Source organism: Oenanthe melanoleuca, chromosome Z (assembly GCF_029582105.1).
Source record: "Oenanthe melanoleuca isolate GR-GAL-2019-014 chromosome Z, OMel1.0, whole genome shotgun sequence".
Lineage (NCBI taxonomy): Eukaryota > Metazoa > Chordata > Aves > Passeriformes > Muscicapidae > Oenanthe > Oenanthe melanoleuca.
Window position 1 is genome coordinate 53,804,874 of NC_079362.1, and position 18,847 is coordinate 53,823,720.

Genomic DNA, 18,847 nt, shown 5'->3' on the forward strand with positions numbered 1-18,847 from the left:
TTTCTGCATCTAAACAGTCTCTCTTAGGTCTGGAACCTAATCTCTACTACATGCAAATGACACTTCTAAATTGCAAGCTGCTGTAAGATTCATGCCAAAGTCATGCACTGAAGTGCTTAACTACTGCAAGAAGTAACATTCACAGCCCGATCAACTTGTGTGAAACACACTCTTTTTGAAGCCGAAAAGACCCCACATGAGCAGAAGCAGGCTTATGCGCAAGAGTAAACTCAGTTAAGGAAAGATGAAGAAGCCTAACTACCATTTTTTAAACAGAGGTATTCCTGCATTTCCATCAGAGTTAATCTGACACACAAACCATTCATTCAGCAATCAAGCATGCTCAAGTTTCAATAGAACAGTATGGGGAAGTGATGTCTAAATTTTGGGGAGTTGTGGGGTTTTCTTGTTTTCTTTTTTGAAAAAGAGAGAAAGGCTTTCCAAGATCTGAGCATATCATTATGCCATGTGCCTCTGAAATGCTTAGATTTTAGCTTGTAACTTTTTGTGTCATCTTTTATTTGACATGACATCTGTCATTTTTCTAGACTAATTTCTTGAAGCAAGGTTAACATCTCAAGGTCCTGCACAATCTTTCAGATCAATTTAATTTACACTGTATTTTGCCAGATATTAAAACAGGAAGCCAATTCTTGAAACTTGAAAATTAGAATCCGGAATATTTACAGTGGGGAACATCAGAATAGCAACTTTCATCATTCAGTATTTTGTGATTCACTGAACAGTTAAGAAAAATAAAACTGAACAAAAAAAAATGAGTGGACGTGAAGTCATTATTAAAAACAATTGTTGACAATGTAAAACTGACTATGGTAATATCAACTGCACTAGACCAGATGTCACCATAGGAACTACTTTAATGCTATCTGTGGGAGCAAATTTAAAGAAAATAAACCAGAATTGTAAACAAATTATAAATTACAATTGTATACTAGTATGGGTTTTTTTTACACATATCTAGATACTGGGAAAAAAAAAGTACAAACAAAATCAAAATGCATTTGTGTCAGAATAAGAACTGGCATAGTTATAGAATGTGAGGCTTAATTTGTGCACACCAAAGGATACCAAAAATGAGCAGGAAATAAAAAAGAAACACTTAGGTTCAAAACCATAACAAACTCCAACAAAATACTAGAAGGGAAGATAAAACTGGCATTCTGAATGTGCAATAAGGAAATTTAAAAATGTAATTCCTACTAGAATCATCAAAGAGGAAGCCCATACAAGGCAGTGATCAATGAACAGAAAATCTGATCAGGAATGCCTTTATCAATAAAGAAGACTAGATGAGGCACCACAATTTCAATTTTCAAGTCATAGTAAAAATCTTTGTTTCTTCTAACAATTTTGAAGTGATGTGGAATTGACTAAAGAGGACAATCTCTGAAGACACTGCAGCCTGACAATTGCCCAAAAACTTAAAATATACTCTGTCATACACTGTTCCATTTTGTCAAATGATGTATGCAAAAAAATCAACAATGCAGCAGATCAAAATTAACAGGCAGTCAATTGTAGAACCAAATTAAGGACTTTTTCCATAGATGGGAATTTGGCTGAATTATAACAGAACCTCGGAAAATCATGTCCGCATGGAGTATGTTACCAGAGAACATTCAAAAGGTGAATTCTGAAATACAACATTTGAAATCATCAATGCTGCCTCAAATTTTCTTTCACTTACATTAAAGCCCCTGCAGCAACTAAAACACGCAAGTGAAGACTAATTTATCCACAGTCTACAGTTTGTATAATCACCTCTTCTAAGAGCAGCAAAACTGCATCAACTGCTTTTGGACAGGATGCCATTCGGGTGGATTCCCCTTCCCCAAGAACATTCAAAGTCAGATTAGATGGAGTTCCAAGCCTCTTAGTCTATGCAACATGTCCCTGCCCACGGCAGGGAGGTTGGACTACATAGAATTTAAAGGTCTCTTCTAACCCAAACCATTCTGTTATTAGAGTTACTAACAATGCTTGCTGTTTGGGTTAAAAAAAATGCTAAAAGGCAATCACTAGAGCTAATTACCCAGAGAGACCTAACTTTCAGCTTTTCAGAAGTAGCCAAAGTTTAAGCTTTTACCTTGTTAACTTTTCCATGCTTAAAACATAAATAACAAATCTTGGAAACCCTATTAATACATGTAAGGGGAATGCTATAAGTTGCTTTTATTCTATGTCATTCTAACAGTAATTGGAGGTGATATGTACTAGCTACCAGATGTATTAACAGTTCCAGTAATTTTATGATTTGCAGTTTCACATAGATTTGTAGGGCAAAAAATGTTTTAGCTATCCATTCTATAGTCATGCTTTCCTTCAACCTGCAACTTTCAACAGAAAATGGAAGTCACCCATATAAGAAAAACCTGCAGGATTTCTAGTATATGCAGTACAGTCAGACAAGAGACTTCCTATAATCCCATCTGTCTCTAACACCTAAAATGACTTTTTGTAACAGCGGGGCCAGGAGGCACTTGAAACTATCAATACAATTGCTTAAAGGAAATGCATCAGTCAAACACCAAATTCATACTAGAGAAAGAAAATAACTTTTTGTCCTTCCTTCAGCAGATAAGGAAGAAAAATACTTCTCAGCCCTTACCACAGCTTCACAAAAACAGTCTCTTCAGGAGCCAGTCAAGATTAGCTTGTGATAATCATACACTAAGGTGTCTCATCACTGAAATTTCTAGTTTCTGCTGTGCTTCTGTAGTTCAAATGTTGATGGATCTTTCCCTCACATACCACAGCTTTCCTGAGCAGGGAAAATCTGACTTTAAGTCACTTATAAGCATGCAAAGAAAATTTCAAGAGCAGTTCTTGACATCCCCAGAGCCTCATTTCTGGAACAATGCCCTGCCTCTCATCACCTAAATTGCAGAAACATTAACTGTAAAGCTCTTGTGCCAGAGCCAAAATATCCTGAGTGTTGGGCTGTATCTACAGTTACAGAACGAGCACATGGAATCAGAAGGCACTTTTCCCACAAGCTTGTTCTTCAGGATTCTGTTTTGCTTTGGTAGAATTAGTATGAGCACCTCTGTTCTGCACTCAAGTGAATTCTTCATAATAAGAAAACAGTATAGAGAAAGCACAGCTGACATGCTGGACCTACCAGCTTGCACTTCATGCTACATCGCAGGACTACTTCCAGTCTTCCAATGACCATGAAAGAAGCAGCAGAGCAAAGAGCTTGCTTGCATACAGTAAAAGTTGGAGAAAAGCAAGATTAACCAAGACTCTTGAAGCTATTCTCTTATACTATGCTAAATCTCTTTTTTATACCCTTACCATGCCAAAACTCTTATGTTCAGTAATCTGTGACTATTGGTACTTTCCTGCCACCTGGGGAAAGATACCATGTAAATTATGCCATTCTATTCATTCCTTGAAAGAAGGAATAAAGACACTGCAACTATGGTAAAGCAATTTGCCAGCTGCCAGGTTTAAAAGATCCTTAATATATCCTTTGCAGCCTTTCAGAACAGTAAGCATAAGAAGATAATTTTATTTGCTAGACAACTACTTAGAAACAGGCATGAAAACTAATCTTGTTGAGACAGTATACACGTATACATGTACACGCATATATGTGTGTATATAAATATATATATATAGAATCACTCTGCAAAAAATATCAAATTGACAATCTATAATAAAAGAAAAAAAACTTTTTCCTCTTATCTTGGTTCCATCTTAGCAAAACAAAAGCAAAGCAAAAAAACAGAAAGGGTTGTTAAGTAACAAAATCTGTATTCTGAAGTGACAGTTCTATTATTTCATTTAAAACAGAAGAAATATGGAGATTTGCACATGCTGAAGGAAGCCTACTCAGAAGAAGATTGCTAGAAGAATCAGGCAAACTCAAGAACAATCTTTGAAAGTTGTATTTTTACTATGGTTGTTGCTGAATACCATACAAGAAGCTTCACTGTGCAGACAATATAGAAAGATATTTTAAACTCAGTTGATAATCAGAAAGGCTTAAACAGAAATAAGATCTACAGCACTAAGAAATGAAAGTCACATATATTTAAAACACAAAGCTATACACTAAGGGCATTCAAGAATTATTGATACAAGATGAGGTGGTTGAGAATGACAACTCAGTTCATAAACCAGAGAGAAAGCTCTATGTGCGTTAGTGGGTCACTGGCCAAATATGTGCTGCCAAAATGATGTCCCTAATACCGGCCTTCTCAGACTGCCATGAAAAAATGTACAGGAGATACAGGGAGGCATTAATGCTGCTTTTCAAAGCTGAAAGCAATGTCACGTAAGTTCTTTGAACTGTTTGAACTACTCCAGGATACTCCAAAATTATGCTTTTGCTCCTTCCTGGCATTATTTATTAATTGACTTCTTATGAAATAGGAATCTGCCATATTCATTGGTAACTAGTAAGAATATACAATATTATTAGGTATTGAGATACCGTGCTGCTAAACTGGATTTAACTTTATCTCCTCCTTGTTGCATTCCTTAGTGATTTGAAATTTTGTTTCACTATCCAAATATAACAGTAGCCTAGACTACAAGTCAAATTTGGGGCCATTTATCATAAAACTATTTAATACGTTTTTTCAGTTAGGCATTGATGCACTACAAAAAAAAAAAATCCAAGCTTTCAGCACCCTCTACAGGCTAACTGCTTTGATGCAACTTGAATTGTAACTATTGCTACCTATGATAATCAAAACAGCACACTAAAAACCACAGCATTTTAAGAAAAAGTAGGCAAACATGTAATTGAGGGCCACAATGAATTAATTTCTCTAACAGAAGAGAAAATAACTACTCAGTGAATATCAGAGTCTTTGGAAGTGCAGGATTTTTATCTAGTCATGTCAGCCATATTTTTATAGAAGTCAACCCTTGTTTTCTGATGTGATCTGAAGTATTGTGTGGTTCTCTCTAAGAAAACATTTTATGCCATCAGCTCCCAGAAAACGAAGAGAACTTCAGCTTACCATCCCTGTTGGACAGCAAACAGACGAGGCCATTAAGGCACGTGTCAGTCACTTCAGTGATGTTAGTTGCGCATCTCCCTATAGCCTGAATCGTAGCTGCAGCAAACTGCTTATCTTGGCTTTTCACATAAGTCTAAAGAAACAGGATTTTTGTTAGTCAATATATAACTCTTGTCAACCAAAGACTTACCATATTATTCTCATGAGGCAGACATACTGTATAAAAAATTAAACTTAGAAAACTGTATTGCACATTAGAAGCTATGATTTTTCAGCTAATTGTCACTTTTCGAAGACATTTTCTTGCACACTTTGGTAATCCATAGCCATGCAAACCTCTGATTTCCAGAAAGCTTGGGGCATGGGGCAATTACCCAAAAACAGCCATTAGTTTGTGTGCAAGGTTGGAGGAGTTGATGAGCTCTCTCTTCAGAAGTTTCAGTTCATTTAACTACGAGCATCTGTGAAACTATGAATAACCTACCTGCCTGACAACCAGTACCTTTCACAGAAATCCAGTCAGAGAACTGAAGCAATGCAAATAGATGTCACAAGCAAAGAGAAAAGAAAGAAGGACAGACACTGTTTCACAATATAGGCAGAAGATCTTGCTGATACATAAAGATACTGAAGACAAAAAACTATTTCACCAAACAACTTATGGAAATGAGGTTTGGCAACAAATGCTAATGGTCAAAAAACTGCAAAAAGTAAGACCCTATCATATAGTAACTTAGTGTCAGACAAGTTGCTAGAATATGTGTTTAAGAATATGAAATGATTAAGTTTTTCTCATCAGTTTTTTTCTTCTTTTTTGGTAGCTGGAAGGAGAGTGAGAAACAAAATATTTGTACTCCTTTCCATATCCAAATAGCTCCCTTATCCATTATAGTATGAGATGGTTTAATTTCCACTTTTGGAACATGTCATCCTTGAGAATACTTAAACTTGAAAAATTTAAGCCTAGGAGAAACATCCAACAATGGAAAAAGAGATCATAAATATAAAAAGAATACACTTTTGCACAAACCTGAAATTCTCGAAGCAGAGTTGATATGTTGGCTTCATTTGCTAAATTTGTCAAGATTTCAAGCTACAAGGAAAAAAAAACCCAGACATGTTGTCAAAACTTAAAATAAAATATCATAAACAGTACCACATGTCCACTATACTTTCATTGTCTATAAAATATATTTTAAAACTACCACTCAGAATTCAACAGAGTATACCAGGTATCAGTACAAAGTGGTACCACCAATGCACTCAGGAGGCATATTTTCCTTGCAAGTACTTGCAAAGTTTACAAAGCAGGAATCCAGGGTTCAGTGACACATTTTTTATGAGCCTGAGCTTTAGTGTTTCATTGCATATCAAATGGGCTTGAAATACTTCTGTCAGCTTTCCAATGTTATACAACAGGCTTTAGCACATAAGAACCACACGACAGTGTAAGAAGAAATAACAGAAGTCACAACTGCAACGGGGGAGAAATAAATTGCCCATAATATTCAGATGAACTGTAATAAAAGACTTTTAAACTCAGGAAAGAAACATCCGCATCTGTGAGATTCCTCAGATCTTATTCAATATCAAAAACATCATACCCTGGAAGCCCTCCTCTTTGTTCCTGGTGAACAGAAGGATGATATACAACATTTGGTATACATTGTTAAGATGCTATATGCAGCCTGTTTTAACTTTAAATCAAATAAACTGAAAACACAACCCTGTCCCTCCAAAGGGAGGTCATGCCTCAGAAATACATTGGCATTTTTGACTTGGAGGCATCCAGAAAAGGATTCTCAAGTGATACAGTCCACCTGTACCTCAAAACAATTTCATAAGACATACCACTAAAGGCTCTTAAAGGTAAGTATCTAGAATAGCATAGAAAGGAAGAGGATAAATGAAAAAGAGAAACAGGAGAGAAAAGATTATTTTGTAGTACAGAGTGGCAATCAATGGAATATCACAAATATCTTCACTGGCCTTTTTCACAGACGAACTCTGAAAGTATGGAGAAGACAGACAACAAAGTTTTCAACTGATGCATTTCAGGGAAATGAAGAGAAAGGCTAAGAAAAGCTATAAAAGCTCCAGATGGTAGAAGACTGATTAATAGAACAGAAAAACAAATCAGCACATGTCTGCAAAGTAATGCTCGTAACTGGGAAAAAATCTTAACTGTTCAGCAGATGACAGACTCTGAGAAGATGACAACTAATTATAACTGAGAATTTGTGACTGAAATAGGTTACTGTGAAAATACAAGCTCAATGCTAACCACTGATCAAAAAAGCAAAGTTGGTGCTGGAAAATAAAAAAGCAGAAACCCAAAAACAGCACAAGAGATAAATTTCAGGGTGCTCCTAACATATTAATTACTGCCATGAGTCTCATAATTCTATTTTGAAACAGGAAGGCTTGAACTACAGAGGTAGAAGAGGGAGAAAACTACAAGATTTTCTAAAAAAAGTTTAAGGATCTTCTAAAAATGTAATGTAACTGTAAAAGTGTAGGGTCTTCTAAATTTTTCAGCCATCATGAAACAAATGAGACAATGAAAGGAAAAACCACATTTCTACTTCTCCATTTCATATCAACTTTCTATTCTTTTTGGACTGACTAATCTTGGATAACAGTAAGGAATTCCTCATAATATTCCTAAAATGCAGAGAATATTTTTTGCTTCCAACTGCTTCAAATTTATTTACGTCTTATTGCTGGTATAAAATACAAAAATATATTTAGTTTGTACATATATAAACATGATAGTTTTGGCATAGTCATCTTGCACATACGCTACTCTTGCACATATAATGTAAGTGCAATATGCATGAAAAACAAAGATAAGGAAAAAATAATGTTTCTTTCAGAAAACTACCTTCCACTCCTAAACACAAGTGCCTATGACAATCTAAAGCAAAACAAGAGAAAAGGCACATAATAGTAGACACTTTTTAAGCCATTGTTTTGTCAAGGATTTCCCATTTGTTAAAGAGTAAGTACAGAGAAAACAACATGACAACAGCTGAAAACATGCATTGAGATGTGGCCTTCAGGAAAGCCTAAAGTACTTCTCCTGCCAAATATTGACTTCAAAGAAAATTTGGGACTCAAACACTGCCCCATTTTGTACAGGGGAACAGACTCTTTTTAAGCTAACAGCATTAAAGACTCTTTTCTTCCCATGAAATAGTCAAACTCTCAATGTTAGAATGCCTGGTTGAAAAAAAAATTATAGTGCTCTCTACCATTGAAAGGTCGTAAAAGCTGTAGTGGAAAATACAGCCACTTCCACCTGCAACACAGTAATAGAAGTTTCAGATGGCTTGACAAGCCTGAAGGCCCCTTGTGCATTTAACTAAATTACTTCTAAGTACTTCTAAGTGAGATAAAGAAAAAGCACAGAATGACCTATGTTATATCAGTGAAAAACATTTTACCTTCCTGTTGTAAACTTATTAGTCCAGCACTATATAGAAAATTTTGCCTTTAATAAACTCACCTTAAGTGTTTTGATCATAGTTGGATCAGTTGATCTAACATAGAAACTCTTCAAATAAGGTTCAAACATGCCCTGAAAATCAGAACATATTTAAGTAACTCTCCTGTGTTTCATATACAGTGTGATTAAAAAAATTCTAAATAGGGTATACCTTTCTCTGAATTGACATAGTGGCAATATTTTGCAGGACAATATACTGCACCTCCCTAGAATGTGAAAAGAAAAACAAGAGTCAGTCTACAAAATTACCGATACATAGAATAATTCAACGTGCCAAAGAAAGTCCAATTCTATTGGAACACCATGTCAGTTATCCATTTGTTTTGGCACAAACATAGAAGGTAAACCTTATTGCCAACTGCTAACTTCATAATTTGTTTCACAGGAAGAGAGACGCATGATGAAACCAGACTTTCATTTTTTCAAACTCTAATATACAAAAATACTCACTGACACCGGTACAATGGTGCCTTTTGTAGGCTTTCGGAATTTATTCAAATCAGAATTACATTAATCATTTTAATACAATGGAAATAGCTTTAAAAAGCTCTACATTTTATCCACCTTCTTGAAATAAATATTTCAGGATGACATAGCTGAGAACGAAAACACATAGGGCTTTATCTGCCTGTGCTGAAATAACTCTATTAACTACAAGAACAGTTAATCCTTGCACAACTAGCAAGAATTGCTATGACTTTTTTCTCTTAAGAATTTCCCTAAAAATTCTCAAAAAGGGCCAGGATCTTCTGTGACTCAAGGGTATACAATGGCAGACATACACATCTATAAAAAACTAACACTTTTACATAATAGACTGTGCAAGAGATAGACAATACATTTATGTAATGTTCTACAAAAAAACATTAAACATGTCTGGAGAGGGCATTCTCATCATTACAAGTTTAAAAGCCTCCACATGTGTGAGCAAAAAGAAATCTAGGTACTAGCCTGAAGCTTCTAAAGTGCATATTTTGTGTCACCAATTGCTTAAAAACTGAGTAATAATTTACACACAATTTTTCTGAACCATGAGTGCTCAAATCCTTGCATGCTGCAAATCTCATCCTAATAGAGAAATCATCATACTCATTATCCTTTTACTCAAAACTGTCTAATAGCCCTAAGGTAATTACAGCTGCTGCTTACAAAGAAAAGTGATAATAAAGAAGTACTTAAGATGTTTTAAACTTATTTTATGCAATTCTTACTTAGGTGCATGGCAATAGTCAGCTACACATAATGAAACAAGACTGGAAATTGCCATGAGATGCTCTTTCGGGCACTCTCACCCTAACTAGATTACAGCTTAGTTGACATTAATTTAAAGGCCACAAGCAAATAACTTCAAGGGCAAACAGCAAATGCTTATTTCAAAGTGTCTCTAAAAGCAAAAGTGTTTCACCCAGAGTGGTAACAGAGAAAAGAAAAGCCATTCAAGACAGAAAAATCAGAAGACCAGTGCCATTTAAGGTACTAGCTGAAATACAGGAAAGAAGTGATTTTTCTTTTAATGAAACCTGAGTATAAACAAGCAATAAACCACATGCAAATAACCCTTTCAATCTGTGAGTATGAGTTTAAGTCTATACATTATCTGCCAATTGCTTTAGTCACTTAACTCATTTTTTCATAAAGAGAATAGGAAGCATACAGTACTATAAAGTCGAACACAAAAATAATAGTGATTCATTCTTACCTCAAATAAAAGCATGAATACTCTACCTAGTCCCATTTTACTTCTTTACCAACTTTTAAACAATAGAGATACTGAGCAGCAGAACTTTCATAGAGAAAAGAGCTTTGATGGCAGGGTTGACAAAAGTTAAGGTACATCTAGGATGAGTAATCTTGCCAGACACAACAAAAGTGAGTTTTTTTTAGAAAACCTTTGTGTCTGTTTGACATAGCTGATTAAAACAATAAATTATTTTCACAGAGAAGTTCTAGCCAAAAATACCATTTTTAGTTAAAAGTCATGCTAAAAACAATTAATATTGCTGCATGTAAACCATTCAAGGTTTCTCATAAAAATACACAGAAGTTCAAAATCTAAGAACTGAACAGGTAAGAAAAACACTTCTGTGCAGCAAATACAGGCACACTATGCAAAAACTATGAAATACAAATGAAAAAAAGCACCAACAATCTTATGAAAAATACTATTAAAGGTAGCGAAGTCAAAACAGAACATACTGTTATCTGATATCCAGTGATCCCTTCTAAACTCATCCAGTTTGAGATTTGTGTTAAAGTGCAGGAATATAAAATATACATCAGAAGACTTCTTTAGTGCTTTAGCAAGATAGCAAGGAACCCAACAGAACTAAATTTCCAGTAGTTTTTTAAAAATCAAGATATTAAGCAAACTAGTTAGTACTGACTCTATTTAAATACTAACTAGGCAGCCATGACTCTTGTCAGAACAAAAATCATAGGAATGAAACACAGTAATCAATGATCCCTGGATGGGATACTAAAAATGATGGAATAACTTTTAGTGATCCTCATTTGTTGAGTGAAAGTGAATATTACAGACAATTCCAAAATGAAATTAATTGTGTAATAGTTACGTTCTTATAACTACGGCTAAACAAATACGTACAACAAACTACACACTGTGATATAAAGTATGGACTTGAACTACCTGTTACTACGGAGTAAACGCACCAATGACTTAGAAACAATACCAGCTTCAGATTTTGGTGCCAAATGCCAGTACAGCTGTGCAACTGCCATCACCACCTAAAGGAAGAACATTCAGAGCAGCATGTTAACTTCAAATCATCATTCATATCTACCACATTTGCTTCAGACCTGCAGGACTACCAGCTCACTCTTCTTCAGAAAGCTAAGTGAATACCTGTGGCCTTCGAAATCAGCAAAGCAGAGTGAGGAACAACATTGGAATAAATATATTTTCCCTAATTAAGTACCTTTACTTCCTCCCAATGTTTACTGTATGCTATAATAAATAAACGGCTATAGAAATAGGGACAAAGAGAAAAAGCAGTAGATGATTTAAATTACAAACATAGTGATATCATCCTTGATAAATCAATATTGCTAACATCAGCTGTACAATGTAATGAAGAAATATTCTTTAAAAGTTTTTCTAATGTGCTTTTCCTTTATGACTACAGGTTCAATATTACCTTTTATCTAGTTTCCACTCAAAATCTTTCATTCTATTATTCTACTATGCAATTTATAAAACAGCTGCCTTTACTGGAACATTTTAAAGTACCAAATCCAACAGAAGGTAAATGGTACACGGTTGTATACCAATATCCAGGCTAACAAAATTCAGAAGACTGAGAAGTAAGCAACTTAACACCCATTTTCTTTCTTCACAAACTTCCTCATAAATAAAAGACAAAATATGATTTTTATGCTAGTGAGTGTCATATCGCAACCTTTCCTACAACAGCATCATGATCAACTCTCCGTGGCAAACAATCAAACAAATCAAGCAAACAAATCATACAGACTCCAAGTAAAGCCCTCATGGTAATACTTCACTTTAGCACTGAAACTAAATGATTATCAATGAACTAAAATTATTATTTAACAATAGAAAGTGATTAAAAACATCTAAAGCCAGGAAATAATTTTAAGACTTTTAGCAATATACTGCAAGTACCTTTTGCTGCTGTCAAAAAATATAAGGTCATATGGAAGGCCATAAATTAAATTAATTGTAGACAAATTCTGTGAATAGTATGAATATCGCCATAATAGCAATTCAAAGTAGCATAATTTTGATAACACTTTTCAAAGTGCACTTTAACATCTCAGTTAACTTTAATATCAGAAAGTTAAAGATCAAAAATATGAGAATCAATGCCATATTTCATAAAGAAAATTATTTCTAGAATGAGGGCAATAACTAACTGAACCTCTTCATGAAGTGTGATGGCAAACATATCAAACATACTTGCTCTTTGCATGAAATTAAGAAATATCACAGACACTGAGCAGTGATTTTTAGCAAAAAGTTTTAAAAATTTAATCAATTAGTTTCCAAAGTCTGCTGGGCTGCCAGATCATAAATGATTTAGAGAAGAGGCAGATATTGAGTTAGAATCTCAAAATATGTTTCAGTGGAGAACTACAACCTGATCTGTTTAGCTTATTAAGAACAGATGGCAAGGTGACTTAATCATGGTCACTGTTTTTGCAGTGATATGAATATTCATCATCACTGGAAGACTTTTCTCAAAAGACATCTAGTCCTGATTAACAGGACAAACTGAGGTTAGAAGTAACATTCTGTAATCTGATTAACATCACAATGATTCACCCTGAGCATGGCTTTTTCCAGTTCTAAAAAGTTACCTGTATTTAAAAATTTTTAATAATCTAGGAAACCATACTCATAATGTCATATCTATCCTGGAATCCTGTCAAGGCAAGAACTCTAGAAATGTGCTGTATAATTGTCTACTTTTAAAACATGAGACTCAAAAGAAAGAACAAATTAATTAATCAATAATGACTATGATTTTCTTTGTAGATCTTTTCCATTCAACTGCGACAATAAATTGGCTTGCGCCATCCTAATTGCTGAGAGTTTTTGCATTAAGAGCTACCTATGGTAGAGTCATCACATGCTGTGTAAGTCAAATTCAAATGCTCTCATACTCTTTCCTAGTATTTTGTTTGTCTGTATTATTTAGAGCACATATCACAATCAGTTTAGGTGTTTCACTTACAAGCTATGTTAAATTCAAAATAAAACCATAACACTTCTCCTAGTTACTAAAGCGTATTTTCAACCATTTTAAAGAGGTGTAGATTTTACTCTTCAATCTTTTAAAGTTTCTTAAAACAGATATTTGTAGTTTAACATTTTAATTAAAAAGGAATTTGTCATACAGCAGCATTTCGACTTTGAAGCAGGGGCTTTGTATTTCGTAACAGCAGCCTGTGATCTGGGTCCATAGTATAGGTGGTTTTCAATTTCTGATCCTTCTCTTTCTGTTCTTCATCAGATTCATAGAAATTATTTTCATTGTATTCATCCACCACTTCATCAACCTACCAAAAGACAAAATGACAAGGATATACATAGAATATCTGAATCAACAGGTTTTATTCATTAAGAAATTAACATACAATACCACAGTTTCATGCAAGATTTATGTATGTTTTCTTAAAATAGCTTTTGGCTTTTCTATCCATTTGCTCACAACAGTAGATATACAGACATGAAAAACAGATTAAAAGATATACAAAATTTCCTTAGAAATAAGTTGTACTGACAAATTAAATATCTTTACTTCTATTCAACAAACTATTTTTGGCATGTATATTGGCCTTTTTGGACTTAAAGCCTATGATCCAAAATTGACATTTCTGAAAAATAGCTAGAAATGAAAATAAGACATAAGTCTTCAGAAAACTTGGCAAGGTTGCATGCCTTAGTTAAAACTTAGGTGTAGTAAAAGAATCCATAAAAATATCATCAGTAGAGGTAAGAACATGGGGGGAGAAAGGAAAGAAGTGGCAGTGAATTAAAATTGCTATTTTGTTCTGGTTTTTATTACAATTTGAAAGAACATTGAATTTTTTTAAAAAAGAATGCCTAGCAAACTCATAAGTATTTTATGCAATAGCAACTGAAATATTTTAATTTCCTTACTTCTCTTCCAACAATTCTTTATGGCAGTCACATTCTAAACTAAAACTCAGCATGCTCAGAAAGTCCCCTGGTAACTGAATTGCTCCCTTGCCTAAAGTACAGACAACGTGAAAAGAAATTTCCCAATCCCAGTGCATCACAACCTGCACTGAAGAAGCTTCCTCTAACAGGAGGAGGATAATTCAATCTTCATTGATTCAGTTTTCAATACCCTTGCCTTGACTGCTAACAGACATGCAGATCAGTACTATTGAATTCAACAGGAATATTGAGTTCAAAACAGTATTTAACTCAGTAATAACTGTTACAAAGAAACAACCTGAGTTCTCACATTTCTGACTTCCTTTTTTTTTTTTTTTTTTTTTTGAAGAACTGTTTGCTTGGAACATGCTTGGACCAGCAGAGTTCCAATAAAAAGCAGCATAACATCTGATTAAGGTCCTTCTTTATACCCCAACAGCAGAAGCATATTAGTATGATCTTCTCACAATTATGTATTCTATTGCAATTTTAGAATATTCCTCTTTTTCAGATCTGCTAAGATCTGGTAGGAAATAATTTTGTTCTGGACAAAGGGTGACGACAATACACAGGGAAATTATTTTAATGAACTGAAATTCATCAAAATCAAGTTGATGAACTCCTAAGTATTTAGAATCTGTAGTCACAAGAACCCACTAAGACAAAGAGGACATGTAATATTGCAAGATTTGCACATTGTGATGGATAGGAAAGCAAAGCATTATGTAAAAGTCAGAAGACTAGGTTAAAAACCTGCAGCTCCTTGGTGTACAATAATTGTTATTTCAAATTCTATTAATCATCCCAACATGGAGAATAGTTACCAGACAACGTGAAACAATCACGCAAAACCACTTAAGTCTCAAGCTGACCTACCGACTATATTCAATGCCAAAGAGATACAACTGTAAGTTTGGAACCATAGTATCATTTACGTTGGAAAAGACCTTCCAGCTCATACAGTCCAATTGTTAATCAGCACTGCCAAATTCACCACCAAACCATGCCCTGAAGTGCCATCTCTACAAGTCATTTAAATATCTCTAGGGGTGCTGACTCTACCCCTTCCCCAGGCAGCTCATTCCGGTGCTTGACAACCCTCACTGAAGAAATTCTTTCTAATATCCAACTTAAATTTCCCCTAGTGCAACTTGAGGCCATATCCCCTTGTCATGTTGCTTGACCCAGACCTGGCTACAACTTCCTTTCAGGTTACTGCAAAGAGTGATAAGGTCACCCCTGACCTGGGTCTCCTTTTCTCCCAGCCACTCCTCACAGGACTCATGCTCCAGACCCTTCACCAACTTTGTTGCCCTCCTCTGGACTTGTTCCAGGACTTCAGTGCCTCTTCTATCATGAGGGGCCCAGAGCTGGACACAGCACTCAAGGTGTGGCCTCAGCAGTGCCCAGGACAGGGGGACAATCCCTGCCCTGCTCCTGCTGCCCACACCATTGCTGATCCAGGCCAGGATGCCATTGGCCTTCTTGGCCCCCTGGGCACACCCTGGCTCATGTTCAGCTGCTGGCACCAGCACCCCCAGGTCCTTTCCAGTCACTCTGTCCCAGCCTGTGGCACTGCCTGGGGTTGTTGTGACCCAAGGGCAGGACCCAGCACTGGGTCTTGTTGAACCTCACACCACTGGCCTCAGCCATGATCCAGCCTGTGCAGGTCCCTCTGCAGAGCCTTCCTGCCCTCCAGCACATCAATAACCCACACAGCCTGGTGTCACCTGTGAACTGACTGAGGCTGCACTCAGCCCCTTGCCCAGGTCATCAACGAGGGCATTAAACAGGACTGCCACCAGTACTGAGCCCTGGGGAACAGCACTGGTGGCCAGCCACCACCTGGATGTAACTCCATACACCATCACTCCTCCCCAGGCCTGGCCATCCAGCAACATTTTTAACCAGCAAAGCATACCTTCATCCAAGCCACAGGCTGCGAGTTTCTCCAGGATAATGCAGTGGAAAACATTTTCAAAGGCTTCACCATGTTCAGTTAGACAACATTCAAAGCCCTTCCCTCATCTACTAAGTGGGCTACCCTATCATTCTAGAAGGTTAAGTTTGTCAAGCAGGACCTGCTTTTCAGAAACCCACGCTGGCAAGGCCTAATCCTCAGGCTGTCCTGCATGTGCCACTAACAGCACACAGGATGACCTGCTTCGTATCCTTGCTCAGCACTGAGGTCAAGCTGACCAGCCTGACAGTTCCCCAGATCCTCCCATGAACCCTCTCCTCCATGAAGATGGGTGTCATATTTGCCAATCATCAATGAACTCGGATCCTCATGGTTCACCAGGACTGTTGCTAAATGATGTAAAGCAGCGCAGGCTCTGGCCCCCTCACTACCCATGGGTACTCGCATACTATGTGCCCCAGAGACTTGGCGTGTGTAAGTGGCGTAGCACACTATTTCCCCTTGGATCATGGGGGCTTCATTCTCCTCCTCCTCTCCATCTTATAGATCAGGGAATGGGTACCTTGAGAACAATTGGTTTTACAACTACTGCCTTCTTTGCGTCAGAAAAGGCACCTCAGTCATTTCCTCATCCTTAATTCTTTATTTCTCCCCGCAGTTTTGCTGGCACACCTTTTTACCTCTCTGACAATGAAAAGCCCTGTCATTTTGCAATCACAGTGGCCCAGAGAGCCTCCAACCATCCTATCACATCAACTACTATGGAGACCAAAGGAATTCCCAGCCAAAGAATGCAGCCCCTGTTCTGTTTCCTGGTCAACCCCGTGCCCTCTCCCAGCCTTTCAGTCACTCCCACCCTAATTCCCTGTTGGTCCTCTGTTTTAAACCTTCCCTTGTAGTACCCCCGTGTTACCTAATAATTGGTCTCCGATGCTTGCCCTGCCTCGCCTATCCCATGTACTTCAGCCTGGACCCTCTGAGCCTCTTCGCCTTTGTTCCCTGAACCCTGAAACGATGCGTGGCTGAAATAAACATCTTTGTATAACCCTGCAAAGGCCTTTCCTGCTGATTTCACTACAAGCAACACCTTAGATGCAACAACCCACCAGACTTTCTCTGTTCACAAATAACAGTTATAGTAGGGTCCCCTCCCTTGTTGACATCCTGACCGGTTGTGTTAGGGCATTATCATTCACACAATCCAGGAACCTCCTGGACTGGTTCCTCACCACTGATTGCAGTGACTTTCAGCAGGCATTTGGTAATTTGAGAATGAAGACTATCGACTTTGAGACTTCTCTCACCTGCCCGTAGAATATTTCATCTGCCTCTTCCAACTAGCTCAGAAGACTGCATTTACCTGAGTAAGCAAGTCTGTTTTGGCATGCACTAGGTTATTCTTACAATTTCTGCTATCACTGCCTAGCTTATTTCCAGATAGAACACAGTTCTAGGATTCTCTTCATTCATTTCAAGCCTAGGTAGAAAAACTGAAATTGAACTGAGACACAATAAATTACTGCCAAAAGTTCAAACCACCAAGCCAAAACCTCGTCTTAAGACACCTAGCTGAATTGTTGCTCCGACCCCAGATAAACCTTGCACTACAAGTACTGAAGGCTGTGCTAAAGAAAGAAATTGGAACAAGCAGTCATTATCTTCTGAAGTGGCACAGAACTAGCTTCAGGGGTGCAAGCACAAGCAAAGCCTCTTGGTTCTAACAAAAGGGGAAAGCCTTGTGCAGAGATCTTAGAAAGCACCTCCACGCTCAACAACAGTGTTATGGTGCTCTGGAGAAGAAAAGCAACCAAAGTAGCATTACTCTGATACTGGGCCTACATCTTGAATTTCAATCAGAAAAAAAAGGCATGAGTAGGGTATAATGGAGATATAAGCACTATTAACATTAATATTTTTCCTGCAAGTAGTGTAAGACTTACACTGTGAGACGAGAGTCTTTCCATTTTAACTAGTAATTTAACTATTTAACTAATTAATTAACTATTGAATCAACAACTGACAGATTATTTCCTATGCACTTATTCTCCAATCTTCACTGTCTATGGTGCACTACACTAGACTGTGGAATATGCTTCTTCACACATCCCTGAAGAAATGCTAAATATGGGTGACACTCAAATTTTACTTTCACAGATGTGTAAATACAACTTATACTAGAGTACTATCAGTATCATACTGATAGAACTGATGATAACCAGCACAAACTAGCAAATTTATCAGAAATAAAACCAATCCTCAGATCATTTTTGACAAGGGAGAGATGAAAGTTCTGGGAATAGATTCAAATGTTCCAATTCTTTGTGTTGTCATTTCAATCCCTTTAGATGAAGTTTCACAGTTGATTTAAGACTCATCAGTCCAACAGAACTTTGTTGGTTTTTTTGTTTTTTTAAAAGGGTGTTTTATTTTCACCAAGATTAGTAAAATGATCCGTCTCATTCTGTGGTCACTAGAACTACTGGATTTTAAAAAGCAGTAGGTGATAAAGGGAGAACAGAAGAGAAGAGTGGCAGTTGTTAGTTAAAACCATATTAAATACATTTAACAGCTTGTAGTACCACATGATTTAATTGTGCAGCTAATAGCTTTTCTAAATTGCAAAATGACTAAAGTTCAGAACCCTGGGAGAATAAAATTATTAAAAAACTGAGACCATAGTATTCCAGACTACAATTTGCAAATAGACTCTGTGCATTCCCCATCTACTATGATTTATTCACAGCAGAGAAGTGAGT

General features: G+C 36.6%; 1 protein-coding gene across 2 annotated transcripts in view; it reads right to left on the minus strand.

Annotated features, from left to right (window-relative positions):
- Positions 1–18,847, minus strand: part of AP3B1 (adaptor related protein complex 3 subunit beta 1) — a 153,990-nt gene that overhangs the window by 83,375 nt on the left and 51,768 nt on the right. For both annotated transcript variants that reach the window (XM_056514721.1, XM_056514722.1), the window contains exons 8-13: positions 13,384–13,545; positions 11,153–11,250; positions 8,657–8,711; positions 8,506–8,577; positions 6,028–6,090; positions 4,998–5,130 (exon numbers count right to left, since the gene is read on the minus strand). In XM_056514721.1, the coding sequence (XP_056370696.1) occupies positions 4,998–5,130; positions 6,028–6,090; positions 8,506–8,577; positions 8,657–8,711; positions 11,153–11,250; positions 13,384–13,545 (583 nt within the window). The remainder of the gene's footprint in view (positions 1–4,997; positions 5,131–6,027; positions 6,091–8,505; positions 8,578–8,656; positions 8,712–11,152; positions 11,251–13,383; positions 13,546–18,847) is intronic.